This window comes from Sturnus vulgaris, chromosome 23, assembly GCF_052056855.1.
Source record: "Sturnus vulgaris isolate bStuVul1 chromosome 23, bStuVul1.hap1, whole genome shotgun sequence".
Taxonomy (NCBI): Eukaryota; Metazoa; Chordata; class Aves; order Passeriformes; family Sturnidae; genus Sturnus; species Sturnus vulgaris.
In genome coordinates, this window is record NC_142265.1 from 7,287,189 (window position 1) to 7,302,182 (window position 14,994).

The 14,994-nt window shown below is 53.1% G+C and overlaps 1 protein-coding gene across 1 annotated transcript; it reads left to right on the forward strand.

Moving 5' to 3' along the window:
- Window positions 1-4,747: 4,747 nt before the first annotated feature.
- On the forward strand, window positions 4,748-13,222 carry POU2AF3 (POU class 2 homeobox associating factor 3). The gene is given in 7 exon segments (XM_088177771.1): window positions 4,748-4,880; window positions 6,775-6,857; window positions 8,887-8,954; window positions 8,956-9,064; window positions 10,625-10,685; window positions 11,981-12,207; window positions 12,599-13,222. Coding segments are annotated over 7 exon segments (1,020 nt in total). The 3' UTR covers window positions 12,938-13,222.
- The last annotated feature ends 1,772 nt before the right edge of the window (window positions 13,223-14,994 follow it).

Here is a 14,994-nt window from a genome sequence, read left to right on the forward strand (position 1 = left end):
GCCCAGCAGTTGTGTGTGTGTGTGTATCTGATGCAAAACCAGCCCTGCTGCTCATTCCCCACGAGAGACAAAAAATGATTGTGCGGGGCAAACATCCGTATTTGCTCAGACATGTCATGAAAAGAGCAGCTGTGAGCGCAGCTCTGTTTGTCTGGCAGAATAGAACCCAGAAACAAAGCCAGGGGCAGATAACTGAACACCCCTTTGGCTGTTGATGATGCACAAGGTAATTTAGCTGCATCTTTTGTTTGAGGGTGATCTTTGCTCCAGGGGAAAAAAATAATAATAATAATAAAAAGTCCCTTGGCCGTTGTTGGTGTGAGAGGAGGCCTGTGCTGAGTAGGGGAGTCCAAAGCTCAGCAGAGCAGAGTTTTGGGCTGAGGTTTCAACAATTTCCTGACAGCCAGGCCCTGCACACATCGAGTGATGGGAAATCAGTGCTGTGAGGAAAGCCACACAAAATCGGGGATTCTGCACCAACTGCAGGGCTCAGGGCTGGGCTTTAGGGAGGCTCTGGTTTTTCCTTGGCATAGGGATGAGCCTGCAGTTGTCCTCTGCGGGGTGGAAGGATTCCTGTCTTCTCTGAGGTGTGGAAGTGGATACCTGCACAGGTGAAGCACTGCAAAGCTCTGGTTTAAAGAGAATTCATTGCTGAGTGCCCAGCAGTGCTCCCAGACCAGGGACACACATTCAGCAGTGCCCTGCCCAGGCTCAGCTTTGTTTTCATGGAGAATTTTTATTCCTTCAGCTGCTCCATTACAGATTCGGCCCAGAGAGGTGATGTCCTGCATCCAAAGCATTGCCAAAGGGCAGGGCCAGGTCGTTATTTTGAGCTGGATCTTTAAATTTGGTCAGATTTGTAGGCGAGGCAGTGAAGGAGCAGAGCTCCTGGAGAGATCCCAGCCAGGATCTGTGCCTGGCCATGGGCAGGGCAGGCTGAGCCCCAGCTTATCAACAGCTGGACACGCTGTGAGCCCCAGGGAGGCTGAGCAGACCTGCAGGAGATCCAGGCTCCCCATTCCCCTGGCAGGGAAAGGAAGCAGTGCAGGGAGGAAATGAACTAATGGGTCTCAATTAAGGCTGATAAGGAGCAAGGAGAGGAATGAAACGCAGGGCTCTGCATGATGAGGCCGAGGATGGGCTGCAGCAGAGGCTCCTGCACTTGAATTCAGGCAGGTAAAGCCCTGGGACTCTCCACCACAGGTGTGCACACACAGCCAGGCAGTCCCAGTGGCTGTGGAACAGACAGGATCAAAGATGAAATGCTCTGGTGATTGGAAATGATCCCTGCTGGAGGCTGCCAGCTGTGCCCGGGGACCTTCCTGTCCCTCCAGCAGAGCATCCCAGCTCCCATCACTGCAGCCCCTTGTCCTCTTGTGCTGCTTGAACCTCCCGGCTCGGCTTGTTCCTCTCCAAGTGACCTGGATGCTGAGAGAGGACCTGGATTTGCATGTGATGACTTCAGCTGGGGACAGGTGCAAGCCCTGCCCGTGTGACACCAACACTGCTCTGTCCACAAGCCCAGGGGCTCCTTCCTGCCACCTCTGCAGCCCGAGTGGCCTGTGCAGGCTCAGAGCTCATTTCCATGACGGAGCAGGGAGCAGCTGCAAACCTTCCCTCGGCAGTAGAAGGAAGTCCTCGGGGCTGGCAAATTTAATTCAAATCTAAACCTCTAAATTTGGTTGCCTGCTATGGCAGGAACCTCCTGTTTGCACTATGCAAACTGGCCACAGAGTGCCGCCAGCACTGGCCAGGGGACGGCAGAGCTGACAGCAGTGCAGCTGGGGGCTCTGCATTCCTGCCCTGGGGGCTTGGAGCTCCCAAAACCAAAACTCACTGCGATTCCAGAGCAGCAGATGCCTTGGCCTGGGTGCTTTGTAAGGAATTAGGCACTGGGAGCATCAGTGTCACTCCAGCAGGAATTCTCCTTTACCTGGGGATCAAGAGGAGAGGATGAAGAATAATAATATTATTATTATCATAACCATTGCTGTAGGACCCAAATAGGATCTAGGAACTCTCTCTCCTGCTTGTGCTGCCAGGTCAAGCAGCTCTGGGGCAGCAGACCCAACACAGCTGAGCTGGAACATGGGCTGGAATTTGCCCATTCTGGCCACTCAAGGGCTCAGATCTCACCTTGCATCACCCTCAGCATTCTGCCTGCTTTGAGGGACCCTGTGGGACAGGAGGGAGAAGCCAGTTATCTTGATACTCCTCTTATCAGCTCTGCACAAGACCTTCAAAATCTCTGCTTAGCCTACATCACTTAATACCTGCGAGGAAATCATGGGGTTAAACCCTTCACAGCACCCAGGCTCAAATAATGCACGTGAATTACACTCAGAGAGCTGCCTTGCTTCGAAAAGTCATTTTTTTCAAACATCTCTTTATCTTTTGCAGGGCAGCACCAGCACAGCACAGTCGCCCTTTGGCCAAATGCCAGGTGAGGTTTTCCCTCTGCTGATAAACACCTTCCATGCAGGTGGGAGGGCTGGCTCAGCCCTGTCTGTTCTCCAACAGAGGATGTGAAACAAGCCCCAGAGCGGGGCCACCCCTCAGAGAGAGCCCAGGAGGAAAGTAATTAAAAGAGTCAAAAAAAGAACAGCAAAAAAATTTGTGTAAAATCCTCAAAGAGTGTAATTAAAGCACTTCCCACCTCTTGTAGCAGAGGAGCCATACAGGATCCCTCCTTTTCCTCCTGTGTTCTCCCATTTTCCCTGGAGCTGGAAAGCACAAAATCAGGAGCTGACCTGTTTTATCCCTTCAGCTCTCAGGCAGGGAAGGCAGAGTGAGGCTGGAACCTCCTCCCCAGGGGCCGTAGCAGAGGAAGGAAGAAGCACAGCCTGGCTGAGCTGACCTCCATCTCCCTGCCCTCATTCAAAGCTTCCCAAACACCTCTGGTTTGCTGCAGATAAAACCAAAAGCTCCTCGGGGATGGGTTCCTGGGTGATGCTGGACAGAAAAGGGCTCTGTTTTGCACCCACAGAGGTGTCCATCATTCTGTGACAGCTGTTAGAATTTTCTTGACAGTTTTCCGCTCTTTTTTTGTGGTCCCCCCCAGGCTCACCCACCACGGCTGGTTACTACGGCGTCCGCAGATCCTTCCCAGCCGAGCTGGATTTCCACAGCACCAAGCAGTTTGTCAGTGATGTCTACTCGTCCCCTCTGGGCTCCAAGCCCTTCTCCTGCGACTCCTCTGCCCCCCAGGGCTACCCAGCCCTCCTGGAGCCTTACCTGAGCGAGCAGTTCGGGGATCACCGCGCTCCTCCTCTCCCAGCTGCCACCAGCTCCTTCTTCAACGCTCCGGCCGTGCCCCCTCTCCTGCCATCCTTCCCCAGTGACACGGGCCACCTCCTGCTCGTGAGTGGCTCCATGGCTCTGTGCCCCAGGGCAAGGTCACCCCATTGAAATGTGGGGTTCAGTCAGGGGGACTCGTGGCTGTTACAGGAGCGGGTGGGGCGGGGCTCTGGGGGAAAGATTTTCTCTTTAGCTCCATCTAATTGTCCCCTCTTCCTGTTGGGGACATTCCTGGAGACATCCCATTCTGCTCTGAACTGGACACTGCTCCCAGGCACAGGCTGGGATTGCTGGGGTGTCCTGTGCAGGGCCATGAGTTGGATTTGATGATGCTGGTGGGTCCCTTCCAGCTCAGGATACTCTGTGATTCCAGGATTTTATGAAACCCTCCCTCCTTGTGTTTCTAGAAACTGTCCTTGGTGACTCCAGGCCTGTCCCTATCCCTGCCACTTGCCAGGAGTCAGCCCCACTCACACCCCCACCACAGAGCTCCTGGATCCTGTAGGATCAGGGCTGGCCAGTCCTACTGGGACCCCATTCCAGGCCCTGACAGCATGGATGTTTCCTTCCACAGAACACCAAACACTGCTCCAGAGCCACAAAAACCCTTTGGGGATCCACATTCCATTACCTCCAGAACAGACTTTTGTTCCTAAGGGTTTTCCTTGTTTTCTCTCTCTGTTTCCCTGCAGAGAGAGCCCTGGGAGCAGACCTCAGCCGAGAGCCTCAGCCAGTGTGACACTGCATGCCCAGACCCTCTGCAGGCGCTCCCTGCCAGCTCCAGCTGCCTCTCCCTGCCTGAATCCGGAGGTGTTTCCCCGTTCCGAGGCTCGGGTTGGAGCCCAGCCATCCCTGGAGCCCAGCCCTACCCTCTGCACCCCCTAGAAGATGTCCACTACTCCCCCAGCTACGCTGCCACCTCGCCCTACAGCTTGTCCCCGTTCATGGCCGTGGCCAGTGAGCCCTCCAGGATGAGCCACCAGTGCCTGGAGCAGCCCTCGGAGCCACCACACCTTCCTGACCACTCTGCCTGGGCTAAAGAGGATGGAAGTGCCCTCTGGGGGACTTATGAAGGCAGGAGAACTTATTGAGGAAAGAGAAGCAGATCATTATCGAAGCAAATTTCACACTCCGTCCTAAAACTGCTCCTTCAAACGTGATGCTCTGTGATTTACTTAGAAATACAATCATTGGACACACCACACTGAGCTCAGAGTGCTGCCTTCTAGTGCCTCGTGAAAGGAATTTCTCCCAGTCCCACTGTGCCACAAGTAAAACACTCAGCCTGAAAAACGCCCGCGCTCTGCAGGCTTTTCCTACCGGCAAGGATCCCTTCTCAGAGGGCTTTTCCATTTTCCTGGATGGTTTCGAGGTTCTGTAGGGTGTGGGCACTGCCCTGTCTGCTCCCAGAGCACCAAACGCCCCCTCCCTGACATCCCTTTGGGCCCGAATGAACGGCAGAGCCGCTCCTTCCCTGCCCGCCCCAGATCCATCCCCACCTGCCGCGCACCTGGCTGCTCCAGAGGCATCCAGGTGTGCTGCCACAGGCACCGCAGTGGCCGCCAGCCCCGTGGCCACTAGAGGTAGCTCTGCACACACGAACCCGGCGAGGTGAACCCTCCCCTCCCAGAGCCAGCACATCCCTGCTGCCTGGTCCCAGGGAGGAGGTCACCCCTTCACCCAGCTCGCCCCCAAGCCTGGCACCCACAGCCGCAGCAAGAGGCTCTGGAGCATCCCAGCCCCTGGGAATGTGGAGGGATGAGAAGTTTTAAATCTCTCCTTGCCTTTTCTCCTCAAATCCTGCTGCTGGTGGAGCACCTGAAGCCTTCACAGCACCTTGCACTCCCACGAGTGGCAGGTGTGGAGCCTCCTGGGGTGGCCCCTGCCCTGCCAGAGCTGTTCCCCGGTCACCTCAGGGTGTGTGCCCCAAACCTGAGTCCAGCCTGAGCCTTGTTCCACCCAGTGAATCTCAGCTGCTCCTTCTGGGGCTGCTGTGAGCAGGGCCAGTGTGGCTGTGTTGCCACCAGGCTCTGAGGGAGAAGCAGAGACAGGGTTTTGAGCTGGCTTCAAAGTGTTTGACCCACCCAGGCACTCAGCTCCTATTCAAGGCAGGGTTTTTATCAGCCTGGAAATGCTCTGAAGCCCAAGTCCTGCAGGAGCAGCCAGGACTCAGCTGCCTCGTGTTTCCTGAAAGCATCCAGCTGCCCCAAGGCTGCAGGCTCTGCTCTCTGCTTACAGGGGGAACCATCATCCCAGCTCCCTGCAGCTCCAGGAGGGAGCAGCCCCAGTAAGAGAAGGGTTTCAGATCCCAAATTCTTTAGTGAGAACCCCCCCGCCCAGCACATTCCTTTGTGCTCCAGGGCAGGTGGACTCTTCTCCTGGTGGGATGTGTCCCTATAAAGCTGTCCCAGGCAAGGCTTGGCCTACCAGGAGCTGCAGGGGCACATTTCAGAGCCAGGAATGGCCTCACTCCCCGCAGAAATCAAGTGTTATTTGTTCAACTTAAAGGAAAATAAAAGATTTGGCCGTGACAGCAGCCAGCCTGAGCTGCTGGTAGATGATTAACAGCCTGGCCTGCTCCCTGCCTCGACTCCCTGCCTGTGGTCCTCAGGAAAAAGCTTAAAAGCAGCATAAAAACCCAGTTCCAGCAGTGCTGTCAAGGGATGGTCATCCCAAAAAAAAAAAAAAAAATCTGAGTCACACACTGAACCCCCCACCTGCAGCTCCCAGGGCAGGCCAGCACTGAGGCTTGGGAGGAAAAAGCCAATTTGTGCAGCACAGGCAAACAGGCTGAAATGGGGGGAAACACAAATAAACTCCAGTGTGAGCCCAGCACTCAGGCAGAGGGAGGGAATGCTGGGGGAAGAAGTGGGGTTCAGGTAACTTCTGCCACCTGGGTGCCCAGGGCTGCCCCTTTGTTAGGCCACAGCTGCCCGCTGCCATTTTGGCCCCAAATCCTCAGAATTTAGCCTTAAAACGTGAAAAAATGTGCAAAAAGCAAGTCAGTCCCTTGCAGAGTGCTCACTGCAGGTAGCAAATGAAATATGAGAGGGCTGGAGCCCAGCCTGTGCATCTGAGGGGAAAACACTGAGCAGGTTTGGAGGCATCTGCTTCATTCAGGGAAAGATGGATAAAACCCTGCAAATGTCCCAAAAGCAAAGGGTGGGGAGGGTGACCCCGCCAAATCCTATTCCCCCAGACCTTCTGCTAGATGGGGATGTGCTCGGTTTCACAAAAAGATAGCCCATTTTGTGGAGCCTTTGAATATTCAAATTGAAAGTATCGCGCAATCATTGATTGTCAAATCATTGGTTTCTAGAGGTTTTAAATACTTGGCATAAGGAGAGAAAAACTCAAACTTATACCCGTAGGGATAAAACAATAATATTGTCGGGATCCACCTGCTATTGCCACCAGGCAGGCAGGTCCCTTCACCCCCAAATTTCGAGCCTGACTCCCCTTGCCCCCTTTGGCCAGCTTGTGGGGCCGGGGCCGGGGCCACCTCTGCTGCTGCACCGGGCACCTGGCGAGGCGCTGCCCGCTCCGGCTCGGGATGTCGGGTAAGCCCCGCTCCGTGCCCCCGCCGGGTCCCCGCACCCCGCTTTGGGGCCGTTTCGGGGTCACTCCGCCAGCGAGGCGATCCCGCCTGCCAAGGCGGCAGGAGGGAGCGGGGAGGGCGGGGAGGAGGGAGGGAGGAGGCACCGGAGGATCGGCTGCTGCTCGGCACGGGGCTCGGCGGGCACCGAGCGGGGTTTCGGCAGGGCTGGCTGTGCTGCGAGCCCCGGCCGGGGGTGACAGGGGACCCCTGCACATCTGTGTGCCCGTCCCGCACATCTGTGTGCCCTCCTTGCACAGCTGTGTGCCCTCTCTGCATATCTGTGTGCTCACCGTGCACATCTGTATGCCCACTCCGCATCCCTGTGTGCCTTCTCTGCATCCCTGTATGCCCACCCTGCACATCTCTGTGCCCATTCCGCATCCCTGTGTTCCGTCTTTACATCCCTGTGTGCCCACCCCGCATCCCTGTGTTCCCTCTTTACATCCCTGTATGCCCACCCCTCATCTCTCTGTGCCCACCCCGCATCTCTGGGTGCCCACCCAGCACACTCCACTCCGGCCATGCTGCTCCTGAACCCCAATCCCGAGTCCACCCCCTGTCCTTGTCACCCCGCTCCCAGCCCACCCTCAGCAGCCTTTCCCTCCATCCCCAGTACCATCTCTGTGCCCCTGGACCCCCAGCCCCATCACGCTGCTCTCCGAGCCCCAGAATCCTCACTCTGTTCCCTGACCCCCAACCAACCCACCTTGGCCACCCTTCTCCCTGACCCCCAGTCCATCACTTTGCCCTCTGACTCCCAAATCCACCATCCTAGCCTTGACCCTGCTAGAGGGGGCTGCTCCCTCAGAGCCCTCCCTGGCTGCAGGGAGATCAGCTAACTGAGCTGTTCTCCTTAAATCCCACCCTTCCCTCCCCTCATTTCCCCCATCTTCACTTTGTTGAACGGAAACAAAACACCAAAACATGAGCTGAATAATCCCCAGCTGAGCCCAGCTCAGCAAACTGCCCTAAAGGCAGTCCTGTCACCTCTCCGGTGCCTGTCCCAGCTTGTCCTCACCCAGAGCACCACGGGGGCACTGGGAGGGCTGGCCGAGGTCACAGCAGAAGGGGACAGTGCCTGCCGTGCAGGATTCCCTGGCTGTGTGGGCACAAGCTGCAAACCCAGCGTTGTTTTTGTGCCAGGATCTTGCAGCTGCCTTGGAGAAGGTGTTCTGTGTCCAGAGGTGGCACTGGAAGGCCGGGTTTGGCTCTGGCACTGCTGTTCCCCTGCTGGGAGTTTATTTTTGGTGCCTCCTTCAGGGCTGTCTGCTCCCTGCTCTGGCATTTTTTGAGTGCAGTGATCAGTCTGGCTGTGTTTCTGTGTGATTTGGATTAAAACATCAGCAGAAAGTTAGGACAGAAACAACTGCCAGAGGGTCTGAGTGTTTTACCATGAGTACATCAAGTGAAAGTGGTTTTTCAGAAGAAGTACATTCTTCATAATTTCCTGTCCTAAAAATCCCTCATCAGGTAGTGACTGGTGATTGCTGGTTGGTTTGGGCTGGATTAAACACACCCTAAATTCTTGTTTGAAATAAATAGGAGTTGTACATGAGCAGAATAAAGAGATAATCTCAGAATAAAGAGATAATCTAGGCTTTGCAAGAAAGCAGTCATTTTATTGGTGTTTTGTTTAGTTCTCTGAATAACCACCCACATATTTCCATTGTTTTATTCCCGGGTTTCATCTGCCAGATGAAGCGCTTCCCACATTTATTTTCAGGTCCTGAGAGAGGCAAATATGTCAGGAATTTAAATGAATCCAACAGCAGCACCAGATGGAGCCTGGTATTGGGAAAGCTGGAAGGGGGGCAGGGGGAAGAAGGAGATAGAGAAGAATAAAACATGTGGTTATTAAATATTATCAACAGCAAGATTTTCATGAGTGTCTGCTGGTCCCAAGCTGGAGCAGCAGGTGTTGAATAGGGCTGTGAGTGTGACTGCAAACAGAGACCAATTAGTCATGTTAAGTCTAATTGTTCTCCACATAGAGCACACCTGAGAACCTGCTGGATTTGCTGTTTGCTCTGAGATTCTCCCTCCTTGCAAAGTGTTTTTCCACAAATTCTTGCAGGAAAGCCCAAGGTGTACCAAGGTGTGAGGGTGAAGATCACAGTCAAGGAGTTGCTGCAGCAGAGGAGAGCACGACAAGCAGCTACTGGTTCAGAAGTGAGTGAAAATATTGTGGTGTTTGCTTTGTACCTTCTCTTTTATTTTGTTTTTATTTTTTTTTCCTTGCCAAGCCTAATCTCTGGGCCAAAATCTGAGTGTAACAGGCTGGTGAGGATGGGGGAAAGGAACATTCAGTCAGAGTAGCTGCAGCACTGATCTAAAGGAGTGAGAATCTGAGGAATACAGGGAGAAAGCAGAGCTGCTGCTCCAGAAAATCACTCCCTGCAGGATGGAAGGCTCACCTGGGCAGCCCCATCCCTTGTGGAGGAGGGGATGGAGCTCTGTGTGTACACACACATGCACATTCCCTCTCATTCCCTCTCCCAGCCTTTGTAGGATTCCTCCAGCTCCAGCCACTCTGGGGATTTGCATAAAGAGCTTGGCAAATCAGTATTTCTTCCTGGTTCGTGACATTACAGCTCTTGAAGCCTTTCAGATTTCATCTTCTGCACTTTGTCGCAGCTGATTGCACAAAAATCAGCCTGAGAGGCGGGGGCAGAGAGGTCTGGGTGAAGAGAATTGGCAGGTTTTGGAGACGCTGGGTCACTGCTGCCCTGCAGCAGCCCCTTCATCACAGCCAGGTGTCCCAGGGCTGTGTGGAACCGGTTTTCACTCCCCACCAGCACTCACACAACCCCTGTGGTGCCCACACAGGAAAAAGTGAAAAGTGGCAGTGAGGGAAGTGACCTCGGGGACCTGCACAAGGTATGGCCCTCCCCAAAACCCCCGAGGCTTTGGGCTGGCAGGATGTGCGCTGAGAAAAAGCTCAGCCTGGGGACTCCACCTCTGTCTGCCTTGGCACATCTGCACCAGGGAGAAAAGGCACTCTCAGCCCAGAAGAGGCACTGCTAAAGGAATTAAATGCACGGGATGTGCTAGGAAGTTGTTGCCAGGGAAATGAGCTGCTCGCTCGAGAGCATCGTGAATAAAGGGAATTAAGTGGGGGGCTGTATGAATTAAAACTGAGGGGAAAAGACCCAGAAGTATTTGTACTTGCAGAGTAAAATCCTGGGCCCCAAGCACCAAAACTCCCCTTGCTTTTGGGGTGGATTTCTCCCTTCCAGCAGCTCAGGTTCCTAGGAGTGGTTGATCTGTCTTGCTTCAGCTTCCAACATTCCTTAAAAAACGAAGCTGTCCCTTTTCCAGGAGCACTGCCAGAGCTGCTTCTCAAGCATCGATCCAGTCTGATGGGATACCTGCGGTGGTCTTTAGTTAATTATTAATTCTCAGTAATATCCATCCCTATGAATTCCATGGGATTCCCTCCGCTGTGGAATTCCCGCTCCTGGAAATGAACACACATTCGTTTCAGAGGCAGCTCTGTGGAATCAGGAATGCAGCAAAAAGAGCACAGAGCTCAGCTTGGTGCTGTGATTCCCGGTGTTATCACCAGGAAAAATCGTATTGTGCACATTAATCTAATGTTCTGTCCATGCCGGGGAGGTTTTCCCAGCCACAGCTATGAGGGAAATAAGGTTTATTTAAGGAGTTTACTCTGAAATCCAGACTCACCTCGCTCTGAGCCACAGCTCCTCTCCTTCCCTTCTCTTTGCTCAGGTTTCCTGGGGCAGCAGCAGCAGCATCCAGTTTGCAGAGTCTGTGTCTCCTCCTCACCCAGGTTGGTACAAAGCCCTTCCACACGGCCCTTCCCACCCCATTCCCAAATTTTCCCACCGCCCCGAGCCTTCCCAGCCCTCGTTTGAGGCCGGCACCACCCGGGGTGTGGCCACTCGGCACCTGCAGGGAGCCCTGGCGTGCAGGTGAGGAGCTCGCACGGAGCTCTCCTTTCTTCGGGTTCTTCTTCCCGCTGCAAGGAATTGCATCCCCTTCGGGAAAGGATGCTCATCCCTAGGGAATAACATCACCTTCCCCAGGCTGTGAGTGCCACTGAGGCTCAGAGTGCCCTGGAGCACCGGGCTGAGTTCTGTTCTCTCCTCCCTCTCCTGCCAGCATCCATAGGAGTGAGAGAAATTCCACATTTTCAACACCACCAAGAGTTTCCTCCTCCTGCCTGCAAATATCCAAGGAAAAGGGGGAAAGGGCGAGGGGAGAGGGGAGAGGGCGCTTTGGGCTCACAGATCCTTCAATTATCCCCAGCCAAAGCACAGAGGAAAGGTTGGGCAGGTGTGAGTGCACGGACAAGGAAATTGTTAAATCATCAATAGCTGGGAATCCATTTGCTTATGTTAATAGAGAAACGTGAGACACGCCAAAGCTGACATGCCAAAGCCTTTTCAGGCTGGAAAGTCTCCATCAGTTTATGTATTTTGGGTGTTTGTCACTCCCCACAGCCAGCTAGGCACTGCCACTTTTGACCCTGCAATGTGCACTTCAGACCTGTGCCCTTCACGTGGACAGGGCTTAAACCGTGTTTGAACTCGGTGTGAAAAGATAATAATTCTGAAAAGCCAGATCTGCTGTGAGCTTTCCAGGAACTCACCCTTTGGCCAGGAACACTACATGGTCACAGTGCCACAGCATCCCTGGCTTGCTCCATTTGTTCTGCTCAGAAGTTTGCCTCCTGTCTGGCTGTTTGGAGGATAAAAAAAGCAAATTATCCTCCTGTTATCCCCTTTTTCCTGCAGGTGTAGCTGCCCCGGTCTGGAGATGAGGCAAAGGCACAAATCTCTGCCTGGCACCTTCTGGGACTGGATCCCTGTCCAAAATTCCAGGGGCCAGAAGAGTTTCCAGCATTTAAAGAGCTTTATAGCTGAGGGGGGCTGGATTCCCTGAGTTATTCACATGCTTTTGAGCATTTCCTACAAAACCCACCTTGCCCTTGAAGGGTCCATTTTAATGTCGATCTTCACTGGGTTCCTGAGCATAGGAGAGCACTGAAACCTGGCCTGGGGCAGCACCTGCCCTTTGTGCAGACAGACACCGAGTAATTTCCTGCTTTCCTTTCTCTCCTAGAACCTTTTGAAGCAGAACCCATCCCTCCCGTGCCCAGCTGCTGCCCGTCCTGGCAGTTTTCCAGCTGCCTGTCCTGTGAGGAAAGCCCGGGGTACCTGGAGCAGCTGATTGATTCCTGCCTCCAGTCGGATGCAGCCTCTGAGCCAGCCTTCAGTGCCTTCCAGCCATCCTCACACTACACCCCAGACCCCTTCCAGCCAGCCCAGCTCGGCTCCAGCCAAGCCCTGGTGAGCTTTGGGACCCTGGGGAGCAGCCACAGGTGTCCCCAAGGGGAAAGGGAGTGACATCCTGGGATAGAACAGCAGCAATGTGGGAATCTGGCTGCTTTCTGGAGCCTGGGATGCTCCTGGGCTCTGAATGCTTTCCCCTGGGGAACCCCAAATAAACTAAACTGGGAGAGGCTGCGGGGTGGGGGAATGGCCTTTGTAGAGGTCCTGTAGATTTTCTGCAAATAGCAGCACAGTTCCTGCTAGGGATTGTCCCTGCTAACAGAAACTTTGGGTTTAGACCTCCAAGATCTCCCTGAGAAAGGCAACAACAGAGGAATTCTGGTTGCTGGCCACATTTCTGAAATCGCCCTTATTTTTTTTTTTTTTTCCTCTCTCTCTCAAACTGCAGGCTGCCAGCTCACCCAGCCCAGCTGACCTGCCCAGCCCCTGGAGCTCCAGCTGCTCTCCCCCCCAGCTCTCTCCCCTCACCCCTCTGACCCCCAGCCCTCCCTCAGCCCTGGACACCAAACCCTACAGCTGCCCCATGCAGGAATGGCCCTGCCACCCCCCCTGCCCCTTCCCCAGCCCTGCCTGCTGCTGCTCAGCCTGTGGCTCCCAGAGCATGGACAGCAGGGTCCTGCAGTGCTGCCCCTGCCCCAGCACGGACTGCACGGAATTCCTGCCACCCCTGGCCCTGGCTGACGACTTCTTCAGGAGGGACAGGAGCTGTGACATTTGCTACAGCTAATGGGGACTGTGGTTTCACACATCCACTCTATCCAAATCAGATTAAATTGCCCATGAACTATGCAAAGTTGTGCTGCCTAACACTGTCCAGTTTATTCTTCACTACTTACACATTTTTTTACATGATGCTGTCACTACACTAATCTAAGGTCAGGGGTGTTTTGTTCTTGTTGTGGTGGTTTGTTTTGTTGTTTTTTTTTCATTGTTGCTGTTCTTTAAATAAATCTGAAGCTGCCTTATCAAACACTTGTCATTACACCAGCTCTTTTTGATACAAATAAATCATTTGGTGAAAATGCTGAAGCCTGGTCATTTTTCATGTGCTAAAGCTCAGAGCTTTTCTTTTCTGCTGCTGATCCAGGCTGCTGACCCAGAGGTGAGGATGAGATTTCGAGCAGCCTGTTCAGTGACAGGAAAGGTCTCACTCACCCTTTGCAGCAGATAAAAGGTCCACATTTAATCCAGCATCCAGCTTTTCCTGGAGAACTCTGTGCATCACCCAGCTCTGAGGTAAATCTGCAGCTCAGGCTGCCCTGCTGCCATTTCCCAGTGGCTGTGGCAGGAAAGGAAAGCTGCTGTTTGCTGTTTGCCACACCAGCCCAGGGTTCAGCCATGGCCCCTCAGAGGTAAAATCCAGAGCCAAACTTCTCTGGCTGCTGCCCAGCACCAGCTTCCCTGTGCAGGCAGAATTCCACTGAGAGGCTGAGGTGGTTTGGCAGCCCTTGGTCGAGTTTGGGCTGTTGATTAAAGGTTTTCAGCATAATCAGCTGAACAGGAGCTAAATTATTTACTTTTTAAAAAAGTAGATAATGGGAAAGTTGTAATACCCGAGGATTTCCTGTTTGTTGCATAAACCCAGACCTTTCTAAGATTTTGTCTTGCCTCCTCTTGGTGAGGCAAACTCAGTTTCTCAGCTGAGCACCAAGAAAGAAAGGAAAGAAAGGAAAGAAAGGAAAGAAAGGAAAGAAAGAAGCTCTCCATATTAAATTCCTCAAAAAAGAGAAAATAACTACACCTGTGAAGAGAAATATGAATTCTATCCAGCTGTTGGCTCATCTTGTCCAGACACTTCCACACTGAACTGAAAATCCTTCCAGTTCCTTTACCTTATGTAAGGGAGTGTTTTGGGGTTTTTTTCCAAAATATGGTTTAAAAATATTTTGATACCTTCAAATAATATCCCCCACTTCTCCCCTGATTAATCTCAGCATTGGCCCAAGTGATAAATTCATGAGGTCACAGCAAAAAATATCTATCATGATATAAATTATAAAGAGCTGTAACTTTGCAGCAGTTCAAGGTGTGATCACCCCTGTGCAGGGACACCCCACCAAGTGTCATTTTAGCAGCGCTGGCAGCTGCTTCAGCCCCTGAGTGATATTTTGGGGCACTGAAGGGCTGAAATTCTGCCCCAGAGCTCACCCAGTGCCCAGCTACTCCTGCCTGCTGCCTCAGGAGCAGGCACACCTCGAGGCACACATCAAAGCACCTTATCAGCAACAAGAAAAAGCCAGGGAAGATAAGGCTGAGGCAAGAAATGTGAGGCTTCTGGAGGAAATGGGGTGCCCACATCGTCCCCATGGCTTGGCAAGGTTGGCCTGAGCTTAGCAGAGCCAGGGAGATGCTGTCAGGGAGTAAAAGGGCACCATGAGATGATAAATAAGGGTTTAAGAAGGCTCATTAACACATCTTACAAGCGTGCACAGCAAGGAGGGCAAGTGTTGGAGTCTGACAAGATATCTCTGGCCTCCAGATGGGGTGGGTGTGTAATTCTCACAGGTTATTGGCAGATTGCACATTTATCAATAAACTGTGGTGTGGATCTTCCCCAGGACTGCTGGGCACACGTAGCAATGTCAGCACTAAAACCACCCGAAATCCCATCCTAGTTCTTGAAGGATGCCTGACCCAGGCAAAAAAACCAAACAAACAAACAAACTCAGTGGAAGAGACAAAGATATTTCCAGCAAAATGTTCCTACACACCAAAACCTCCAGGTTTTACCAGCTTCCATCACATAAGCAGCAACATTTTCATCCCTTGCAGCTTCTTCCTCCT